This window comes from Balaenoptera borealis (assembly GCF_965194805.1).
Source record: "Balaenoptera borealis genome assembly, chromosome: 15".
Taxonomy (NCBI): Eukaryota; Metazoa; Chordata; class Mammalia; order Artiodactyla; family Balaenopteridae; genus Balaenoptera; species Balaenoptera borealis.
The window spans coordinates 69,265,855-69,290,792 of NC_138871.1; the positions used below are offsets into that span (position 1 = coordinate 69,265,855).

General features: G+C 34.5%; 1 protein-coding gene and 1 pseudogene across 5 annotated transcripts in view; one reads left to right on the top strand and one right to left on the bottom strand.

The window, feature by feature from the left end:
• The first annotated feature begins 723 nt into the window (after positions 1-723).
• On the top strand, positions 724-5,589 carry LOC309611867 (phosphatidylinositol 4,5-bisphosphate 3-kinase catalytic subunit alpha isoform-like; annotated as a pseudogene). Its single transcript has 2 exons — positions 724-1,396; positions 1,715-5,589. The product of its transcript is annotated as a phosphatidylinositol 4,5-bisphosphate 3-kinase catalytic subunit alpha isoform-like (transcript).
• Positions 5,590-6,853: 1,264 nt separating this feature from the next.
• The window catches only part of PPP1CB (protein phosphatase 1 catalytic subunit beta), a 36,098-nt gene continuing 18,013 nt past the window's right edge, over positions 6,854-24,938 (bottom strand). For 3 of the 4 annotated variants that reach the window (XM_082356807.1, XM_082356809.1, XM_082356808.1), the window contains 7 exons: positions 24,649-24,780; positions 22,306-22,536; positions 20,316-20,420; positions 18,443-18,514; positions 13,880-14,031; positions 11,178-11,312; positions 6,854-8,668 (listed from right to left, as the gene is read on the bottom strand). In XM_082356807.1, coding sequence (XP_082212933.1) covers positions 8,564-8,668; positions 11,178-11,312; positions 13,880-14,031; positions 18,443-18,514; positions 20,316-20,420; positions 22,306-22,536; positions 24,649-24,780 — 932 coding nt within the window. In that variant the 3' untranslated portion in view covers positions 6,854-8,563. The remainder of the gene's footprint in view (positions 8,669-11,177; positions 11,313-13,879; positions 14,032-18,442; positions 18,515-20,315; positions 20,421-22,305; positions 22,537-24,648; positions 24,781-24,938) is intronic. The other variant, XR_014234775.1, reaches the window with a different exon arrangement.

The window sequence follows — 24,938 nt, forward strand, 5'->3', positions numbered from 1 at the left end:
ATGCTAACACATATATATGGACTCTAAGGAAAAAAAAAAAAAAGGTCATGAAGAACGTAGGGGCAAGACGGGAATAAAGACACAGACCTACTAGAGAATGGACTTAAGGATATGGGGAGGGGGAAGGGTAAGCTGTGACAAAGTGAGAGAGTGGCATGGACATATATACACTACCAAACGTAAAATAGATAGCTAGTGGGAAGCAGCCGCATAGCACAGGGAGATCAGCTCAGTGCTTTGTGACCACCTAGAGGGGTGGGATAGGGAGGGTGGGAGGGAGGGAGATGCAAGAGGGAAGAGATATGGGAACATATGTATATGTATGACTGATTCACTTTGTTATAAAGCAGAAACTAACACACCATTGTAAAGCAATTATATTCCAATAAAGGTGTTAAAAAAAAAGATTCAAAGGCAAAATATAAATTACAATGAATGCTAAAAGTTTGAGTCAAAATTATTTAAATAAAATCATTTTAGAAAAATAATAAAAATTAAAAAAAGAAATGCTGAATCTGTGAGCTTCAGGCAGTTTGTTCTCGCTCCCTTTCACATACATACAACACACACCTCACAACACATTTGTAATCTTCCACTCTATTGATACCCAAAACAATCTGGGTTACAAGTTAAGATTTTGTAACTACATTAGCTGGCAAAAATCCCTAAGAGGAAAAAAGGTTTACGGCCACTTTTGTAAAAATAAGGTTTAATAAAAACACTGGCAACCTGTACAAGAAAAAATAATAAGAAATTAAATAAGTTTATGATTTAATAAGTCAACCAATGTAAGAGGTGGTAGCTGAAGGAAGTTTTGACTTCAAAAATCTTCTAGGCGGCCGCTGAGGTCTCGGGCTGCTGCCGCCGGGCCGCTGGGGAGGCAGGGCTCGGGCCTGGCCGGGCAGCTCCGGAGCAGAGGGACAGGGGGGCTGGGAGGCGGGGCTGTGCCGCCCGCGGGGCTGGGACCCGATGCGGTTAGAGCCGCGGAGGTTCGAGGAGCCCCGAGCATTTCTGCTTTGGGACAGCCACGCATCTAATTCTGCAAAGTACTTTTATATGTAAAACTTGTAAAGGATCAGAACAATGCCTCCAAGACCATCATCAGGTGAACTGTGGGGCATCCACTTGATGCCAAGACTCCTAGTAGAATGTTTACTACCTAATGGGATGATAGTAACTTCAGAATGCCTCCGTGAGGCTACACTAATAACTATAAAACATGAACTATTTAAAGAAGTGAGAAAATACCCTCGCCACCAACTTCTTCAAGATGAATCTCCTTACATTTTCGTGTTACCCAAGAAGCAGAAAGGGGAAGAATTTTTTCATGAAACAAGACGACTTTGTGACCTTAAGCTTTTTCAACCCTTTTTAAAAGTAATTGAGGGTTTCCCTGGTGGCGCAGTGGTTGGGAATCTGCCTGCCAATGCAGGGGACACGGGTTCGAGCCCTGGTCTAGGAAGATTCCACATGCCGCGCAGCAACTAGGTCCGTGAGCCACAATTACTGAGCCTGCGCGTCTGGAGCCTGTGCTCCGCAACAAGAGAGGCCGCGATAGCGAGAGGCCCGCGCACCGCGATGAAGAGTGGCCCCCGCTTGCCACAGCTAGAGAAAGCCCTCGCACAGAAACGAAGACCCAACACAGCCAAAAAAATAAATAAATAAATAAAAGTAAAAATCAATCAATCAATAAATAAAAAAGTAATTGAACCAGTAGGCAACCATGAAGAAAAGATCCTCAACCGAGAAACTGGTTTTGCCGTTGGCATGCCAGTGTGTGAATTCGATATGGTTAAAGATCCAGAAGTACAGGACTTTGAAGAAATATTCTCAATGTTTGTAAAGAAGCTGTGGATCTTAGGGATCTCAATTCACCTCATGGTAGAGCAATGTGTGTCTATCATCCAAATGTAGAATCTTCACGAGAACTGCCAAAGTGCATACATAATAAATTGGATAAAGGGCAAATAATAGTGGTGATTTGGGTAATAGTTTCTCCAAATAATGACAAGCAGAAGTATACTCTGAAAATCAACCATAACTGTGTGCCAGAACAAGTAATTGCTGAAGCAATCAGGAAAAAAATTCAAAGTATGTTGCTATCATCTGAACAACTGAAACTCTGTAGTTTAGAATATCAGGGCAAGTATATTTAAAAGTGTGTGGATGTGACGAATACTTCGTAGAAAAATATCCTCTGAGTTAGTATAAGTATGTAAGAAGCTGTATAATGCTTGGGAGGATGCCCAGTTTGATGCTGATGGCTAAAGAAAGGCTCTACTCTCAACTGCCAATGGACTGTTTTACAATGCCATCTTATTCCAGATGCATCTCCACAGCTACACCATATACAAATGGAGAAACATCTACAAAATCCCTTTGGGTTATAAATAGTGCACTCAGAATAAAAATTCTTTGTGCAACCTATGTGAATGTAAATATTCGAGACATTGACAAGATCTATGTTAGAACAGGTATCTACCATGGAGGAGAACCCTTATGTGATAATGTGAACACTCTTGTGAACACAAGAGTACCTTGCTCCAGTCCCAGGTGGAATGAATGGCTGAATTACGATATATACATTCCTGATCTTCCTCATGCTGCTCGACTTTGCCTTTCCATTTGTTCTGTTAAAGGCCGAAAGGGTGCTAAAGAGGAACACTGTCCACTGGCCTGGGGAAATATAAACTTGATTACACAGATGAACTCTAGTATCTGGAAAAATGGCTTTGAATCTTTGGCCAGTACCTCATGGACTAGAAGATTTGCTGAACTCTATCGGTGTTACTGGATCAAATCCAAATAAAGAAACTCCATGTTTAGTGTTGGAGTTTGACTGGTTTCGGCAGTGTGGTGAAGTTTCCAGATATGTCAGTGATTGAAGAGCATGCCAATTGGTCTGTATCCCGATAAGCAGGATTTAGTTATTCCCATGCAGGACTGAGTAACAGCCTAGCTAGACAATGAATTGAGAAAATGATAAACAACCGCTCCAAGCAATTTGTACACGAGATCCTCTATCTGAAATCACTGAGCAAGAGATTTTCTGTTGAGCCACAGACACTATTGTGTAACTATCCCTGAAATTCTACCCAAATTGTCTGTTAAATGGAATTCTAGAGATGAAGTAGCTCAGATGTACTGCTTGGTAAACGATTGGCCTCCAATCAAACCTCAACAGGCTATGGAGCTTCTGGACTGCAGTTACCCAGATCTCATGGTTCGAGGATTTGCTGTTCAATGCTTAGAAAAATATTTAACAGATGACAAACTTCCTCAGTACCTAATTCCGCTAGTACAGGTCCTAAAATATGAACAGTATTTGGATAACCTACTTGTGAGATTTTTACTCAAAAAAGCATTGACTAATCAAAGGATTAGGCACTTTTTCTTTTGGCATTTAAAATCTGAGATGCACAATAAAACAGAGGTTTGGCCTGCTTTTGGAGTCCTATTGCTGTGCATGTGGGGTGTATTTCAAACACCTGAACAGGCAGGTTGAAGCTATGGGAAGAGCTCATTAACTGACATTCTCAAACAAGAGGAGGATGAAACACGGAAGGTACAGATGAAGTTTTTAGTTGAGCAAATGCGGCTACTAGATTTCATGGATGCTCTTCAGGGCTTTCTATTGCCTTTAAACCCTGCTCATCAGCTGGGAAATCTCAAGCTTGAACAGTGTCGAATTATGTCCTCTGCAAAAAGGCCACTGTGGTTGAATTGGGAGAACCCAGACATCACGTCAGAATTACTTTCAGAATGAGATCATCTTTAAAAATGGTGATGATTTATGGCAAGATATGCTAACACTTCAAATTATTTGCATTATGGAAAATATCTGACAAAATCAAGGTTTTGATCTTCAAATGTTACCTTATGGTTGTCAATTGGTGACTGTGTGGGACTTATTGAGGTGGTGAGAAATTCTCACTATTATGCAAATTCAGTCTAAAGGAGGCCTGAAAGGTGCCCTGCAGTTCAACAGCCACACACTACGTCAGTGGCTTAAAGACAAGAACAAGGGAGAAATATGATGCAGCCATCGATCTGTTTACATGTTCATGTGCTGGGTATTGTGTTGCTACCTTCATTTTGGGAATTGGAGATGGTCACAATAGTAACATCATGGTTAAAGATGATGGACAACTGTTTCATATAGATTTTGGACACTTTTTGGATCACAAGAAGAAAAATTTTGGTTATAAACGAGAGCGTGTGCCATTTGTTTTGATCCAAGATTTCTTATAATAGTGATTAGTAAAGGAGCCCAAGAATGCACAAAGACAAGAGAATTTGAGAGGTTTCAGGAGATGTGTTACAAGGCTTATCTAGCTATTCGGCAGCATGCCAATCTCTTCATAAATCTTTTCTCAATGATGCTTGGCTCTGGAATGCCAGAACTACAATCTTTTCATGATACTGCATACATTTGAAAGACCCTAGCTTTAGATAAAACTGAGCAAGAGGCTTTGGAATATTTCATAAAATGAATGATGCACATTATGGTGGCTGGACAACAAAAATGGATTGGATCTTCCACACAATTAAGCAACATGCTTTGAACTGAAAATGATAACTAAGAAACTGAAAGCTCAGTATATGGATTCTATACTGCACTGTTAATAACTGTCAAGAGGCAAAGACTGATTGCACAGGAAATGCACAATCCATGAACAGCATTAGAATTTACAGCAAGAACAGAAATAAAATACTATATAATTTAAATAATGTAAACACAAACAGGGTTTGATAGAACTAATTCATTTCAAAATTAAGCCTTAGAATAATGTGCAATTTCATGTTATGCCTTAAGTCCAAAAAGGTAAACTTCAAGATTGTTTGTATCTTTTTTAAAACAACAAAAAAAACCCCAAAATATATAGAAATGATGAGAAGGAAAAAGAATGTTATTTTTTGTCTTGCAAATGTTTCATGTTTTGAAATGTGGACACAACAAAGTCTATTATTGCATTAGGTCCATGTAAACTGGAGTTTGATGTTAAATTACACTAAGATTGGAAAATAATGAAAATTTCTTATTAAAAAATTTTTTTCTAATCGGGATTTATTTAGAAATTCTGGCATTCAAAAGTACAGATAAAACTGAACAAGAGATCAAAATTTCTACACTGTATCTAAATTTCACTTTTGTTGAAACACTATAAAGAGAATAAAGATAATAAAACTTTCATTGCATACTTATATGGAAATCAATTTGTTTTATTGAACTGCTGTTGATTTTGCAAGGTATCCTGTCACTTTAAGCTCCCTTTAACCACTTTTTAGCTGTTTAAGGAAATTACAGAACACTGAAATCTACTAGCAAAAAAGGGAGAGTATTTCTACGTGAGGGCACTGGTATAGTCAGGCTATTAAGTGTTTTCTCAGGCACAGCTTTATTCAGGGATGGACTTACAAGGAAGAGAAGAGGTGGATTGAGTCAGGGCAGCAAGAGTAAAGTAAGCCTATTTTCCTTCTCTAAACACATTTTTAGTGTAAAGATGTGAAAGAAAAAAATTTGTTCTTTTGGTTCAGAAGTTACAGTTGCCAAGTAGACACAGGAATGTACCTGAACTTATATATGGCGATATAACTTATATATGGCGATATAACTTATATGTGGCGATATAACTTATATGTGGCGATATAACTTATATATGGCGATATAACTTATATATGGCGATATAACTTATATATGGCGATATAACTTATATATGGCGATATAACTTATATATGGCGATATAACTTATATATGGCGATATATTTAAGTTCCTTGGCTCAATATAATACACTTTTATATACTCTTAAGGGACACATCTCAAGATGCTCCTGGTTTTCCCTTAGACAAATTTTTTTTTTAAAGGCCTATTATAACCTCTTATACTTCCAACTAGCCACATTTTAAACTTTAAAATTCTGCTTGCAGGTATTTTGACTCAACATTTTGAACAAACCTGTCTTGCTGATCATGATTAAAATTGGTCCCCGGGCAAAATTAAAATAATGAACGTTAAAGCTTCAAATGCAATTTGTAGTTGATTCTTTCCATTCAAGAACAGAAATGGACCATAATAATCCATGTGATCCATCACATTATCAGTTATCTAGTGTGTTTAATGACTCTGAATGTCATGACGTTTAGAATAAAGATAAATTTGAATATAGAAAATTATTAAAAATCAGAGAGGAAAAATGATATAAATTAGCAACAGGGAAGAACAACAGAAATTAGTGACACTAGAATTATAGGATATTTTTCTCCTAAGAATGTTTTATTTATTTCAAGTAGCAGAGTTACCTAGCAAATAATATTTGTAATGAACACATTATATGAATAGAAGCTGTTAAAGTATTTTAAGACTGCTTGAATAATTTTAAAACATGATAAATTTCTATTCTTCAAATTCAGTGACCAATATTAATTTGCTTAATTAGTGACTATTTTTTTCATATTCAGTACTGACCTGGCTAAATTACTACAAAAACCCAATATGTAGGATCCAAATTAATGTGTTTTGACTATTACTAAGATTAATAAAAGACTGCCCTGTCTCCTGCCAAAGGCTTATTTCTAGACCCGCTTCACACTATGCTGGTAAGAGTACATCTAAAATTCTATAAAAAATTGCTCAACTTACTCTTCACTTAGGAAGATACTTAAATCACATTAGATAAAAAGCCTGTGTGACCTAACCTAATACATCATATGCAGTACATGGACAGTTTTAAAAAAGAACCAATTCAGTATGCGTCAAAGACATTAAAATCTATTTGAATAAAATGTGTGTTTAAATGTCTCATTGTAAAGAAAAAAAAAAAAAAAAAAGGAATAAAATAACCAGTCAGGCTTCATATCAATTAGACAACTTTTACTAAATGAGAAAACTACATTTAAAATGTGCTTTAAAACAAAATGGAATTAGAAAAAAAGACATATGCATTTGAAAGAACGTTGCACTGTGCTGAAAATCAAATCTCTTGCAGTAATACGCCAATTCTTAAAACGTAAGTTAACAGAATTCTCAATTTAACATTTTCAAAGACGATATTAAGGTCAAGAATTTCACATCTATGGTAGCACTTATAGAAGGGCATTTATAAATATGATGTCCATCCCTATGAAGCTTACAAATTTGACAACGCTCAATAAAAGCTTTTAGAATCACATCCAAAAGTGCTGCATCCAAAGCATCACAAATCTGTGTCCTGTAAGTTCTCCTTCTAAAATCTTTATGTTGACTTTTCTACTCGTCATTTGTAAATACTACCCTTAAAAAAAAAAGAGAGAGAACAGGAAAAGAAATGCTGCAATAAACCCTTGATCATGTACAGAAATTATTGCTACTATAGTTCACTACAAAGCATGTCTATACAATATCATATGAACTTTGATCATGAAAAATCAGAATAAAAATCTTTAGTGACATAAGCCTTACGATCGTATACAACACTCACATGGCAATATTAGACAGTCAAGCACCCAATACCCATAGTTGACAAATGTCCCACTGACCAGCATTCATTGAAATACATCCTTCGTACAGAGGGAGGAAAAAAGAGATAATGTCAGCTTTCCAAGGCTTGTCAAAAAAGGATTCTCATGTTCTGTGGATCTAAAAACAAACAACAACAACAACAACAACAACAAAAACCAAAAAACAAAACCAATGCAGGTGAGGGTGTTACCAGAAAGTTAAGCATGCCAAAAAGGTGTTTCGTGCGAATTAAAACCTAAAGCCAAGGTACCACATAATCACATTACCAACTAGTTGGGTATACTAAATGAGCCTTATCTTAAAGTTAAATGAAAATGCTACTGCACAATAGAGCATCAATAAGTTAAAATTAGAGTGCACAAATCCAAATCAGTGGCAATTTCTGTATAAAGCAAAATATTCACTATCAGCTGTAATGTTTGCCCAAACTGATTAAATCACTCGATTGGACAGTTTGCATATTTTTTAAAAATATCTCTAAAATTCCTTTTTACTGTAATGAGGCATAAGTTTTCTTAGTAAGATCAAACAGGTACATAAGTAAATAAGCAATGGAAAATTAATAGTCGATGAATGTCTTTAAAGCTCTTCCCACATTTCACTTTTTAAAATGTCTGGGAAAAAATTTAAAGAATTTGCCATTATTTTAGCAAAAACAAACAAAACAAAACAAAAACAAGCCCAAAATAATTAAACAACCAAGCAACACTAAAACCACATTACACAGATGGATCATCATGCTTTCATCTGGTTTAACTATCACATCTAGTTTAACTGGGATGCTTTTCAACTTTAAAAACTGTGATACGTGAAGATGTAAATTTAATGGGTAATTCTGAATTTGGATTTAACTTTGTTGAATATTATAACAGTATACTTATTACAATACAGTGTAGCACATCTTTCTATTAGAAAAAAATTTAAGATCCTTTACCCGTCTCCTTAAGTTAAAGGTGTGACATCATAAAGGGTGTCAAATGGCTGGATGGTTTTACAGTGCACACTTATATATTATGAAGTATGTCCTTAACAAATCTGATGGTTTCTTTACAGAGTTCCTTTCTTCACCTTTTCTTCGGTGGATTAGCTGTTCGAGGTGGAGTGACGGGACGTCCTGAATTCAGTCCACCATATTGGTACTTAGCTTTCTTTTCAGATGGTTTCAATATCTTAAAGTAAATAATTTAATAACAATGTTATTTTTTCAAGTACAATAAGTTTAAGGAAATTACTGTTACAATAGTGGGCTTTTCAATAAATGACATCAATTACAAAACTGTAGAAGAAAACAGCAAAGTTCCACAAACATTTCTCACGTTTAAAGAGTACAGTAAATGTCTGAATATTGCTATTACTGGTCATTCCATTGATAATTTTAAAATTTTATTTATTTATTTTTTTGTTGGCGTATAGTTGCTTTACAATGTTGTTATTTTCTGCTGTACAAAAGCTCAAGTACACAAATCCCAACAACTACCCAATCCTTAGATTTAAGTATCAATAAAAAAATTTTCAAACTACTGTATCTCAATGACGAAGAAAGAATACTAGTTTAAGAGTCAAAACACCTAGGTTCTCATCATAATTCTTCTACTATTTAGAGGGTAATTAGTCACAAACTCTTCAGATCTTAATTTATTATGTGTACACAGATCTTTTATTTTAAAAAAGCTATATAAATTAGATATCATAATGTTCACCCATTAAAATGTAACAAGTCAACAATTTTTAATATATCTACAGCTATACAACCGCTGCTATAATCTAACATTAGAATATTTTTGTCACCCCAGAAAGAAACCTTGTTCCCATAAGCAATCACTCCCTCCCCATTTCCATTCTCCACTCCCCTAAAACTCCCTTCAACTCCAAGCAATCACTACTTTACCTTCTCTTTGATTTGTCTTTTCTGGCTATTTTAAATAAATGAAACCATACAACGTGTGGTCTTTTGTGACTGGCTTCTTTCACTAAGATAATGATTTTGATGTTGTAGCATATATTAGTCCTTCATTACTTTTTTTTTTTTGGCCATGCCACACGGCTTATGGGATTTTAGTTCCCCAACCAGGGATCAAACCAAGGCCCTTGGCAGTGAGAGTGCAGAGTCCTAACCACTGGACCCACCAGGAAATTCCCAGTACTTCATTACTTTTAATTGCCAAACAATACACCATTTTATGGATATTCCACATTTTGTTTATTCACTCTTTAGCTGATGGCCATTTGGGTTATTTCTACCTTTGGCTATTATAAATAATGCTCCTATGAATATGCATATACATGTATTTGAGTACCTGTTTTCAATTCTTTCAGGTATATACCTAGGAGTGGAATTCCTGGGTCATATAGAAACTCTATGTTTAACTTTTTGAGGAACTGCCAAACTGTTTTGCAAAGCAGCCACACCATTTTCCATTCCCACTATCAATGCATAAGGTTCCAACTTCTCCACATCCTCACCAACACTTGTTACTATCTGACATTTAAAAATTATGTTTATTCTTGTGGGTGTAAACAGAGCTTTAACCTACATTTTAGGTAGAGAATTTCAGTATTTACATAAAAAACGTGTAGAAAAGACTCATAAGCATTTTTATTCAGAGTGTCATAGTGCCCCAGTGGTGGGGGGGAAATATATTAATACAATTCCATTATGGCAACTGTTGAAGGATAAGGCCTGGTTACTATGTTTAAACTGTAAAATGAGAAATCAAACATTTAGCATTCAAGTCTACTAACTGATAGAAACAAACCCCTTCTACATTTAAAAAGAGAAATATAGTGTGTGATGTTAAGGACATAAAATAACCTTTGCAAAAAGCTAAGTATTAAAGTGACAAGTCCATGAACAAGAATGATTTTAAGGAGCACACTAAAGCTAAAGCTGGTCTCTTTTTAAAATGTAAATGTCTCTATATTCACAAATTGATACTTCAAGATTATTTGGAAAGTTTTTCTTAGGTAAATATTCTACATTATTTTAATCGGAGTTCATAATATAACTCTCTCCACTCAATGCCTGTTCTACCTATTCATCTTGCAGAAGAAAACAAAATCTAAATTATTCACTGAATTTACATTCTTTTAGTAGGTAAGCCACTATCTAAGGATTCATACAGGAATTTAACAATTTAAACATCTGCATCAAGAATGACTGACACGACTCAGGTTTCCTAAAACTCTAATTATGGGATATATACCAAAAAGACTGGAGCGTTTGTGAATGAAAATAGAAATCTCTAAAGGAGTCTACGAGTGATTTTACTTCTGAACAAAACTGATTTTCTATACTAACTCAAGGAAAGAACACGATCTGAAAGAAAATTCTTCTGACAGTAGTTTTAATTAGATTTCTAGTTGTTAAAACCTTTTAGTTACCAAAGGGGAAAAGGGGTGGGGGAGGGATAAATTAGGAGTTTGGCATTAGCAGATTCAATCTACTATATATAAATTAGATAAACAACAAGGCTCTACTGTATAACACAGGGAACTATATTCAGTATCCTGTAATAAATCACAATGGAAAAGAATACGAAAAAGAATACATATATATGTATAACTTAATCACTTTGCTTTACACCAGAAACTAACACAACATTGTAAATCAACTATACTTCAATTAAAAAAAAAAAAGAGAGATTTCTAGTTGTTAAAAGTTTATATATTACATCATACCTGAAATGAACACATCAAAGTTTCATCCACACTCATCATTCCACCAGCATTATCAAACTCGCCACAGTAATTTGGGGCTGAAAATAGGGTTACCAATTGTCGCTTAGCAAAGAATTCATATCCATCTTCCACCACCTGGCAAAGGAAAAGTCAAAAGAAAAAACACACTTATTTATGTGTTCTTTGAAATTCTCAACCATCAATATTAAGATTAATGTGACAAAGACCTGAAAAAAAACCAAAACCCTGTTTTGTTTTGGAAGCTTGATTTTTGTTCCACTTTCTAATTTCCTATTAGTATTACATAGCCACACACTGAAAACTTTACTAAGTTGAGCTTACTTTACACAGATCACGCTACTAAAAATTAGCTGCCTATAGATTACACTTCTAGGTGTGTAACTCTTTTCCTTAATGATTTAACATGATTTCTAGAATCTGTTGTCAATTCCTGAGTGAACTAAACAATTTATGTTTGCCAGTCTACAGATTTGAGAGGTATGCAATGACATGTAAATGTTTTCTATTTATTTGTAGTAGGCAAGAATACTTTCTCAAGTCTTCTAGGTATTCTTTGATTAAGCAAAATTATCCTACAATACTTGGAGAAAGCACTTCCACAATTATTTACATTTTTATATAATTCCTACTTTAGTATCAGGTACATGTGCCGGCTGTTACTACCTCACGGTAAAATTTAGATATTAACCTTTTCTGTTAAGACTTTGTCCACCTTATCTACTCCAGCTCAGCATACTGCTTGGCACTCAGTATGTCCTTTTAGTTCTTGGTTTGCTCGTTTATTTGTTTATTTATTCACATATTTACTAAAAGAACAGGGTTTTAAAAAAAGGAAATATCTGTAGTTTGTGTTGTTTCCCAACATAAATCTCTTAGTTTTAGAGACAATAAGTTTGAAAATAAGCAGAACAGGATTTTAGAGGTGTCTAGAAAAAGATCATGCAAACTAAGGTAGCTCAGTAACCTGACTTAAAAATCATCACTATTTCTGAAAAGACAAATGAACAGAGACCTATAGCTGAAAAACCTGATTATCAGTGGATATTTTATTAGGAAACTCAGCAACTCTGCCCTGTTATCTTGTGGAAGACTTATTTTAATTACCTAAACTATAAATACAATGTTCACTGATTAAAAAACAACTATGCCAAAAGCAAAGGATTTGGGGACATAACTTCACTTAATTGAACTAGGAAATTTTAATAGAAAAAAAGGCATTTGATATACAACACGTGCAGAAAATGAGAAGCCTGTCATCTTTGTTATCACATAGGATCACATAAAGAAGGTAGAAGTAGTCAAGAGTTATGGGGAGCAAAACCACAGAAAAAAGGGGAGTATTGTAGAATAGCATATAATTAACAAATTTTGCCTTAAAAAAATAACAAGGAATCTTTAAATATTATATTTACAAATTTCAAATACTTAAAAAAGTAGCAAAAAAAGATTTTAAAAAATGCTTTTCAATGTATTTTAAATTAGTTATGTTCTAGAGAGCATGGGGACTTGATATATTGTTAAAATAAGCTTTTGTTATTTTATTCAACAAACACTAACTACATGTTACAATATGTCAGTAAATTCACAAGGCAATGGATATTCAAAGGCCAACAAGTCACAATTCCCTCCTTAAAGAGTATATAATCGGTGAAGGGCAAAAAACCCCCAAATACGCCTAAATTGTACATGTATTTTTTTTAAATGAAAATTCAAATATACACAAAACTAGAGAGCGTTCAATAAACTCCCAATTACTCACCAACCTGATTCAATAATTACCAAGACCTTGCTACATTTATTTCATTTATCCACCCCCGCTTTTCTCTGATGTATTTTATTTTTTTAACATCTTTATTGGAGTATAATTGTTTTACAATGCTGTTAACTTCTGCTTTATAACAAAGTGAATCAGCTATACATATACATATATCCCCATATCTCCTCCCACCCTCATCCCACCCCTCTAGGTGGACACAAAGAACCGAGCTGATCTCCCTGTGCTATGTGGCTGCTTCCCACTAGCTATTTTACATTTGGTAGTGTATATATGTCCATGCCACTCTCTCACTGCTTCCCAGCTTATCCTTCCCTCTCCCCGTGTCCTCAAGTCCATTCTCTATGTCTGCGTCTTGCTGATGTATTTTAAAACAAACCCTAAATACATCATCTTACCCTATGTATTTGAGGAGGCATTTTGAAAAATATGGACATCCTTCTTACATAGCAATATGTATCATCACAGAGCTAAAACAATTAACAACGACTCCTTGATATCTAATACCCAGACTATAATTGAATTTCCCCAATTGTCTTTTTACAGTGAGGTTTGTTCTTATCAAAATCCACACAATTCATTTGATTTTTATCCATAATATGTAACTATCATATTAAAATGGGGTCAAATATTTCTAGAAAGCTTCAGACAAGAACTGAAAAATTTGTTAGTATTGCAGTACACTACAAAAATATATTCCTTTGAAACCTTTCCCCTTAGAGGGGGTGAGAAAGGGTTAACTAATCATTAGACTGTTAATTGTGAGATCAAGGTATAGGCTTTACCTCTTCTACTGCTTTCCTTGTATAATTAGCTTTCTTGGATCTCAATTTCCTCAAAAATAAAAGGAGTACACCTGGGTGAAGTTAATAAACATCAAAACATCCAAAAGTTTTGTATTTCATACCTGATGAGCTCGACAAATCAAGTCTAAATCATGACGATTCAGAAATTTACTGACTACATCAGCTCCAAAAGTAAAGGAAACACCACGATCATTTTCTCCCCAACCTTGCACATCTTTATCTGGGTCAGACCACAGCAAATCACAGAGCAACCCTTTAAAGAATAAAAACACAGCAATGAAAAAAACAAAATTTATAAAATAAAGTATATCTACATCACATTTCTTCTCCTGTCCTCTTACCCTTTAATAAATAGTAATAATCACTTGCCCCCTAGTATCCCAGCCTATCAAACTTAGCCATTTTTTGTTAAAGGAACCATGCAAATACAATTGTGCCTGACTTAAGGCAGTACTCGCCAACCCATTCCACAGATGAGACGTGTGCATGGCTCACTCTAACGCATATGATATTGGAAAAGGTTGTTCGTCTTTTGTCTATAGTTTCTCTGTATGGATAACCAATTGACCCAGTAGCATTTCCTGAATAGTTCATCCTTTCCTTACAGAGCTAACTATCCTGTTTCTGGTGCTGTAGTCTATTCCATTAATCTACTTTATTGAACACTGAGCCAATTACACACTAGAGCTTTTAAATAAATCTTTCTATTTGGTAGGCCTACCCACTTAGTATTTTTCTTCAGGATTGTCTTGGTTACTTTTAATCCTTTGTTCTTCCACATATAAACCTCTGAATCAGTCTGTCAAATTCTGTGGACCTAATCGAGATTTCATTGGAACTACATTTGATCTATAGATCAATTTGAGGGAAGAAAACATTTTCTACAAAGGCCTGGAAGATTTAAATAAAGTATATGGAGGAACAAAATCAGATCAGATCCTTGACTTTAGAATGTTTTGGGCTTAAAAAAAGAGGTCAGAGCTAAAAATATTTATTTAAGTATCTTCATCTTACTAACAGTAGTGTAAATCTTAGAAGGAACTGAGACCATCTTGGGAATGTAAAGTAAGAAGACCAGTAAATGAACTCAGGAATCAAACATTTAATAAGCAGGCAGAGAAGGAATGAGCAAAAAGTATTGGGAATGAATAGCCAAAACAAAAGAAAGAGATTAGAATAGTAGAATCTCCTGAAAGGGTAAGAATTATCTAGAAGTAGGAAATGGTTAAGTTTCAAGTACAATGAACAAGTGGATTAGGACAAAAACCTATGCTATTTACAATTAGATTATCAGACTGTAATGAAAGCAGTATCTTGATGGTTGAGGGTAAGAGAGAGGGTAAAGTCAAGTTGTAGTGAGATTAAGAAAGGGTGGATGTTGAGATGGTGACATTTAGTTTTCTAAGAACTATGGTACTAAGGGAAGACTGTTTTAGAATGAGTCAGCTTTAAAGTTTTTTTTGATAATCCATATACCTCATAATATAGCTTATCACGAAAGGAGATCTTCATTTTGAGTCACAGTACAGCTTGTCTTGATAGGGGAAGTACCTAAAACACCCTGTAGAAATCGTGGCAATGCACGCTTAATTTCTATCATTATTTCCTAAACTCCTGTCATGATGTTTTAAGAAATCCACCAGCATACAAAATCCATTGGGATGGTCTCAGTTTAAAAGCTCTTTCTGGTTTCTAAAGAATCAGAAGCTGATTCTTTAGATACACACACACACTGCTCTATAATGCTCATACTTTCCAGTCTGTTTCCACAGAAGAAGCAGTGAGGAGGTCAAGATATTATTCTATAATTTTAATGTGACAATAAAACTAGAATGTAGTTGCTTTTGGAATTATCTGGAAAATGCAACAGCCTAGATGCATACAAAATCAAATAATCGTAGCAACAACAATGTGGCGTTCCTTAATCTTAATGGATTGAGACAAGAATCTCAGAGTCAAGGTTCAATATTTATAATCCACTCCCTAATGAATAAGCAATATAATCATTAGGCTACTGTCTCAAAAAACATAATTTATAAATTAAATTTCTAAAGATTACAGAGAATATGAAAGCTCAAAATGACTGTTTTTAGCATCTCGGAAACTTCCCATTAAAATATGATAAAAAGAGAAACCTAACGTGCCATCCTTAAAACTGATTTATGTCTGAACTATACCAACAACAGAAACGCTGAAGATGGAATGACTTGATATTTATATTGTACCTTGTACCTTATTTTAAATAAATACCCTATTATTTAAATACTAGTTTCTATTAGGTTTGGTCAAATATATTCTATAATTACAATCAAAATCTAGAAAAATGCATGTTTTCTTTTTATAATCAATACAAAAACATCGTGTTACTCAAGTAAGTTATGAGACAACTTACTGCAATATGCAATATGTTGGTGGCTTACTGATAATAGAGGATCTATACAACTGTTTATAATGGTTGCTGTATAGTCATGAGTAGCATTCTGAGTGATATCATTACACTTTCAGTATGCTTTAGTACACCGAGCAAAACAGTACAATCACACTTGAAAACAAGCAACCAGATGCCTGTTATTAACAATCCAATTTAGAGGTTTGGCCATGGTTTACTCAGGCACTGGTTCACAAATATTTTTTAATGCTTACTTTTCTATAGTCTTTGGCTCTTACGAGTGGGAAATGAAGTAAGTACCATCCAGCCCAACCCTATTTGATGAATAATCAATTCTCCTTTACAAAATTACCAATAAATAATTCTCTTATCAGTAAGCTAAAAGACCTTTCCCCCCCACATATATATGATGTTCCTAATGTATGATAGGATTTCTAGACCCTATGGCACTCTAGGCAATCCTCATTTTAGATATTAAAAGTTTGTTGAGAACTGATGAATACAATAGATACGTGGTGGGTCTGACTACACAAATAACAATGGGACAATTAATCCAATAATGTAAGTTTTTTTTTGGTTTTTTTTTTTTTTAAAGCCTGGTAGAAACTGAGCGAAAGGGCAATTTTGCTTTTGTTAATGCTTTTAACAGTATGACAGTGTGATATAATAAAAATACTTTTGGTCTTTGTTCCCATTCCTGGCACAAAGCTAAAACCCTTGAAATTTCCTGATAGAAGTGTCTTTTGTTGTTCATAAGGAGCCTCCTTTCCATCACATCTGAGTTTATGCTAATGAGGGGACCTAGGTGGGTTGGGGGGGACCCAGAAACTTCACCATGGGACCCAGTCAGCACAAAGACCAAACACATGGTTAGAGAGTTGGAACTTCCAGCCCTCCCACTCCGTACCCGCCACCTCTGGGGAGGGGTGAGAGTGGAGGGCTAGAAACGAAGTTCTATAAAAACCCTTGAACAACTAGATTTGGGTAGCTTCCAGGTTGGTGAACACGCTGATGCCAAAGGGTGTGGGAGCTGTTCACCTACCAACACAGGGCTCTCCCCATACCTTTGCCCTGTGTATCTCTTCCATGTGGCTGTTCCTGAATTGTATCCTTTATAATAAACTGGTACATGTCTAAGTAAAGCATCTGAGGAAGTGATTGTGGGAACCTCTGAATTTGTAGTCTGCCAGGTAGAAGTGTGGTTCTCCTGGAGACCCCACTTGAGGCTGGCGTCTGAAGTGGGAGCAGAATTGTGGAATGGAGCCCTTAACCTGTGGGGTCTGGGCTAACTTCAGGGGTTAGTGTCAGAATTGGAATGAGTTGCCGGATACCCACATGGTATTGGAGAATTGGCTGTGGTATGGAAAAACTGCACACATTGGTTGTCAGAAATGTCACACAGAAAGGTACTGATGTTTTAAGCAAAAGTTGAACTGAGGAAACAACACACTAACTGCATTCAATTCATAGGTCTTCATGGTATTTTATGATATGAACACCATAACTGGTACATATACCAGTACTCAAATATGAATAATTATCATTTAAAAGCCAATAGAAAAGTCAGGGTAAGTGGCAACTATACCTAACATTTATTTATAAAATTACATTAGGCTCATTTGTTAATCAACACAGCAATTTATCCTCAGTTGGAACTTATTTGCTTCCGTTTTATTTGCTTTACTGAAAATCTGAAAGTTATTCTCAATGTCTGCATAGTCAATTTTCAGATTTTTTTTCACATAAATGTTCACAATTTTCATAACATTAACCACACATCTCTAGAGCCTTCTGTCTCAAGAGCCTTAAGACCTCTAAAAATCTGAAATATAGATGATACAGAAAATAACAGAAAACTACTAGATAATTTAAAAGAAGGTAATTGTAACCTTGGCTAAGAAAGACTATTTTAATTAAAAAACTTTCGACTAATTTTTAACAACTGTTTGAAGAACATAACCAATGTTGATATGAATAAAGGAATTTAGAAAGACTGGAAGGTAAGGGGACTCAATAGCAGAACTTTTGTGAAAAAGTAAGTTTGACAGAACCATATTATGGTTATATATAAAATTTAAAACTTCTGTACTTTGGAGTATTAGTGGAAAGTGAAATATTTTGTATTATTCCAAGTAATCTGTAGTTAGTTTACTGACTACAAAAAAAGCTCTATTATTTATTACACAATACAATCCTACTTCCATTAAATATAATTAAGTTCAAATATGCCAACATTTTACATTAAATATTGATTAAACTTCTCTATATACTTAACCTGTATCAGGGACATCAGTGGGTCTCATAATTCTCCGAATCTGCTCCATGGATTGCAGGTCTGGTGACAGTCCTATAAATGAAAAGATGACTCATAGTACTGACATTGAAAAAATTTTCTCTCAAATAAAAAGCATTTAATCAAAGAGATTTACTATGTGAAATTAAAGATACTTCAAGTGTTCCTTTCAATGTTATCTTTAATATATTGGGTTATTAAATAGAATCCCACTTTGATACAACAGAACATTACCATTAGGTCTTCTCTATTTTTCCCTACCAGGGGAATAAAACTCCTTTTCATTTCAAAAGATTTTTCAAGGAAAAAAAAAAATCCTACCACTCTTCTTTCTTTCCAATCACTCCCTGCTCTTCATAGGAACGCACTCAATTCCAATCCTTCCTACTAAGAAGTTTTGCCACTTCTTACCACTTAAACATGTTTACTTAAAGTGCTCAACATGTCCCATTAAGACCTTCCTACATCCCACTCCAACATGCTCAATATCTTACATAAAAGCATAATTGTTGATCAGAAAGATAAACAAGGAAAAGCACATGAAAATACTTTGAAATCTTTTAAGTAGCCTAGTATTTCTCTTTGGAAGACAATTCAAGTATCACCTCACATTCCATATTCAATATTCATACGGCTACATGTCTATTCTTAACTATACTAATGTGCAAGAGCTACAATTTCTTAAATGTTTAGTATCTACTGTAAAATGTTTCAATTAACATAGTAAATTATGTCCTATCAGAGAATAAACAATTACCTCAAGCCTAGATAAGTGAATCTATCTTTTAGCATTTTTCTACCTTAATTCTTCCTGCACACAGATGAAAAACTAATTTTCTTATAGTATTTTCATTAAACTATCTCCCTGTACAAAAACCTAATATGGCTATTAAACCATTCAAAAAACTCCTTTGCTCAGTGTTCAAACCTCCATAATCTGATTCCATCATTCCCCATATATATTTGACATTCTAGTTGGGCCAGTCCTCACACATTCCTTGAACTAGAAAGACTGTCTCAAGTCCTTTTCGCCTCCAAAACCCATGCCTCCATAAATGTTTGCCCAACAATTCTCTACCTTTCCTGACTTTTCATTATAATTACTGTCTCAACAAATACACATAATTAAATTCCTTTCATTACTCAATTATCTGTTTTGAAAATGTTTTATCAATAGGTTTTAAATGCCTCAAGATAACCAGATCATACACTATCTATATATTTGCACGGCATCCAGCCAAGTGCTAGAAACATGTTAGTTTTTCAAATGAACTTTCATATATTCAAGTTTATTTAACACGTCATACAGAATAATTTATCATTCTACTAAAAAATTATTTTTAGGACTAAAGCAGACATATTACATAAAGCCTAGAACTCTTGGCATGTGACAACATTAAACATTGAGTTTAATATTATATATATGTTATATTTATATAATATAAATATGTATTTATATAACATAAATATATTTAATATTATATTTGGACTCTGATGAAAAGTATTTAATATAGATGGGAAAATAGTCATGATCCTCTCATTTTTACTGATAGTAGAGGTATCCTTCTGTCAAAACTGAGGCAAAGGAAAGACATTTTTTTCAAGCAAAACTCTGGTTTATCCTCATATGTGAAATTCTTTAAAGACAAGTACTAAATTTGCATTTTCATTATGTAAATAACCGCAAATTTCTAGTTATTAAAAGACATTTTAGCCATGTTTAAAACAGTTTTAATCACTTGAGTTTTCAAATAAGCACTGCTTTGTTTTTCCACAGCATTTCAATTATTATAGGCCTTTTCTAAATAATGGAAGAAAAAGAAGAAAAACCCATAAGGCGAATTTACTAGTCTACCTCCATGACAACAGAAGATCTTCTCATCCACAATGGCAGCTATAGGCAGACAGTTGAAACAATCAGTGAAGGTCTTCCACAATTTAATATTAAACCTTCGTTTGCCTATAAAAAGGACAAGCAATATAGAATAAATCTAAAACTGTTCTTATTAGTTATCTAACAGCAACAGACTTATGAATGATTCCAATTTTCTTTATGTTTATTTAGCACTTGTTTTTTCTATAATGAGTGTGACTTGTATACTTTTAAAAAGGTAATAAATATAATAAACATTCAGCACCTTCAGTAAAATTACAGAGACTACAAATATAGTGCCAGGTGATTTATGAAACAAATCAAACACTTTTGCCTTTTAAGGTCACTATAACATAGCAACTTTGAAACAATCTAATAGACTATTAGTTTACTTTTTCCATTCAAGATGTTAAATACCTCGCCAAGTTAGGTAAGCAGAAGTGAAAGGGGTGCCTCTGGAGACTGTCTGTTTTAACTCTAATGCACTGGTAACACGGCATAAACTTACTGCCAAGAAAGGAGAATTACCAGGTGCTTAACTGGCATTCACTTTTGAGTAAATTTTTACCTGGCACCATAGTAAGTGTAAGTAGAGACACAAAGGCTATAATTTTCCTGGAGTCTACCATAAAGAGCTACAACAAGCACAATCTCAAGTGCACGTTCACCTTTTTGGAGTTACTTGATTTTTCTGAATTTGGCAGTAAGTTGCAACAACTAACCCAAGGGAGGGATAAAAAGACACAAAGCACTAATTTCCTACGCTTTTATGCCATAACCTGCCCCTCAATGAACAAGTATAACTCAAAGTGTTTACAAGCTGCTCTCAACATACATTTCATTTGATGTCATTTCTATCCTTGAGGATATTCAAAGTCCATGTTTTATCCTTTAATAATATACCTCTATTTCTGAAGTAGCTTTAGAAAAGTGGTTGCAGCCTGATGTACTATAATCCACTTCCTGTCTACTGGTCTGATTTAAACAACTGAAATCATAACAGTACACGTTAGAAATAAAAATGCAATATGTAAAATCAAATACAAAATCGCTCCCACTAGAATGTAAACTCCATAAGAATAGAGATCATCTCTCTTGAGCACTGCTGCATTCCCAATATTTAGAAAAGTACTGGCATATAGTACATCCTCAAACATTTGTCAAATAAACAATTACAAGAATCAAGGAGGTAGGGGTTGTAATAGGACTCTACCATAATTAAGGATGGAAAAAAGCAAAAAGAGATTCTAATGGAGAATTCAGCATTAAAAAAAAAATTCAATTTGAAAATCATTGTTAATTGGTTCTAAATTTAATTAACCAAACATGTTTATTCACTCCCATACTCTTAACAAAAGCAAAAGACCGAAGTCAAATGTAGTAGGGTAATTCAGTAATAACACTTGGAAACACTACCACACAACAGTGAATCAGTGATTTCTTACTGATGAAAAAGAGTACAACAAAATAAGGACATCCAGAGTATTCAGTATCCTTCTCTCTCTAGTTTTATAGGCATAGATTAAAATTCTAATAAACTTCAACTTTTAAATAATTTCATAGAACCTCTCAATATTTTTTGTGACACAGGGTCAGTAAGAGTTTCTGTCATATCACAAGAAAGTTGAGAGCTAAAACCTTAATGGAGACTAGAAAAACCACAGGCTACAGTCTATAGTGACCTCTGTTCCACTTGGATATTTTTACTGTATAAATTAGTTATAAGAGGGCCTTTCAGCTGAGTAAGTTGCAATTAACCTGAAACAACATGACCAAGGAGATCCCCAGGAACCAATTTAATTAATAACATGTTTCCCAGTTTTAGGTTCCTCTTCTATGTAAGGCTTTCTTCTTGGGCTTCTGTTTGATAGACCATATTTTTAAAAACTCTGAATTGAAGGAACTCCTTTGAAATGGAAAATTATTAGGGAATTTTCCCTTTAATAAGAAATAAGCTTTTATTTTTACTTACATTCATCATAGAATCCATAAATGCGATTGATGCTAGCACACTCATGGTTTCCTCTTAAGAGAAAGAAGTTCTCGGGATATTTGATTTTATAGGCCAACAGCAAACAAATGGTTTCCAAAGACTGCTTTCCTCTGTCCACATAATCTCCTAAGAAAAGATAGTTGGCTTCCGGGGGGAAACCTCCATATTCAAATAATCGCAGTAAATCTGTATACTGTCCATGAATATCTCCTAAAAATAGAAAAAAACAGTTTTAGAAAATTTATGGTTACTTTGGTACACAGCTTCTATGAAATGATTCTGAATGTTTATACCCTTATGTAATCCTCTTCTCTTGAATGTGGGCTGTAGCTAGTGACTTACTTCTAACAAAGAGGATACAGCAAAAGTGAGATGGGCTTTCACTTCTGAGATTAAGTTACAAAAAATTGTAACTTCCCATCTTGCTTGCACTCTCTCTTGCCTTCTCTCATGCTGGATGATGAAGCCACCTAATGGAGAAGCACATCTGGTAAAGAACTAAAGGAGGTCTTTGGTCAACAACTCATTAGGAACTGAGGTCCTCAGTCCACTGGCCCATGAGGAACTGAATCCTTTCACAATTGAGCCCTGAGACGACTGCAGGCCCAGATGACACCTTAATGGGCTGTGAGAGACTCAGACCCAGAGGACCCAGCTAAGCTGTGCCTGAATTCTTAACCCACGGAAACTATGAGATGATAAATTAATGTCGTTAAGCCAAGAAGTTTTGGGGTAATTTGTTATGCTAATACAGTTACACTATCTGGTAGTTTAACTTAGGTCCACTTTTTTATACCTAGTAGTGAGCAAACAGCAAAAACTTAGAGATATTTAGTATAAATAACTTCTACTACCTTCAAATTATTTCTATATTAAAGCATTTTAGAGTATCTTGTTGAGAATATGACTCTTTAATTTTAAGATGACTTATAATTTGCTTCATTTCCACAAAATTTCAACTACCACCTCTTACTTACAGGTGATACTCTAAGCTAATTAATTTATTCAACATTAACTTAGTTAATATCTTTTAATTGCTACGCACTATATAAAGGAACACCAAGTACATGACTTAATAAGCCACGTAAGAGGAAAAAAAGTATTTTAAGAGTACACTACGCATCTGCAGGTTACATGGTATGAATGTGCATCACTAAAAACCATGCAGGGGAATGAAAAGGTCTGCATATAGCAAATAATCCTTGATTGAACAAAAGCTGATGGTTAAATTCATAAAAGCTAAGTGACAAATACTAACAGCTACTAGAGGAAAAACTGCACTATCAAACCAAAAGTCAGTGTAATACATCATTTATACCACTTCCCATGTTATGTGAACTACAGAAAAATGCTTTCTGTGCCAACAGTTTTTCTAGCTTTAACAATGCAATCAAACTGGGACGAAGTGAGAGAGTGGCATTGACTTATATCTACTACCAAATGTAAAACAGATAGCTAGTGGGAAGCAGCCGCACAGCACAGAGAGATCAGCTCGGTGCTTTGTGACCAGCTAGAGGGGTGGGATAGGGAGGGTGGGAGGCAGATGCAAGAGGGAGGAGATATGGGGATATACGTATATGTATAGCTGATTCACTTTGTTATAAAGCAGAAACTAACACACCATTGTAAAGCAATAATACGCCAATAAAGATGTTAAAAAAAAAAAAATGCAATCACTCAACTAAGGTTAACTTTAACTAAGGTTCAAGTTTTAGTTTTTGGCCAAAAGCCACTGTAAGACTTGAAAGATCAAATACAAATTGTATAAAGTTATATAATCTTCAAAATAAATTAAAATGACCACATCTAAGTTAGAAAACCATGGATATTGCCGTACTGACCTCCGAAATTCTACACCTGTTTTTTCTAACCAGTGTACTGGAATGCCCTTTCTCCAGATCCTTGACAACAATGGATATCAATTTTTGACATTTTTTTTTTCAATCTGATCAGAGTTCCAGATTTGTTTTTAAATTGCATTTCACTGATTACTGGTGAGGCTGAGATCTTACATTTACTGGCCATTTGAATTTCTTCTACAATCTGCCCCCACTCCTTAAATTTTATTGTATTACCTTTTTCTTGTTTCTAAGAACGCTTTATATAGTGTGAACAGCAATCTCTTAATCTGTTATATATATAGCAAACATGTTCTTCTTGTCTCTAACTTGTCATTTTATAAAAGTCTCAATTTCTATAATTTAATGTAATAAAACCTAACAATCCTTTTTTTAACAAAAATTTTTAGGTGTTTTCTCAATCATCTTCAATGTAAATATAGGATTCAAAACAGATTGTTTCCAACTTTACCCATTTACATACCACAAATTTTTAGTGGCGCTTCCAATTCCAAAAGAATAGGCTGGCTGAGAAAGATCTCCCGAGACTTGATACATAAGCCCCGAACTTCTGCTTCAGTCATCTGCACAATCTTTCCTGGACGACATCCTCGTACTGGTAAACAATAAATAAAATGGTCAGTTTTCTAAAATTTATCCATAAAATAATAATTCTTAAAAAGGAGTCATGCCCATATTTTGAAGATCAGAAGAGTCACGTAGGCAGCAAACTACCAGATATCCTGTTGTGTCCTATGGCTGACAGTAAGGTTA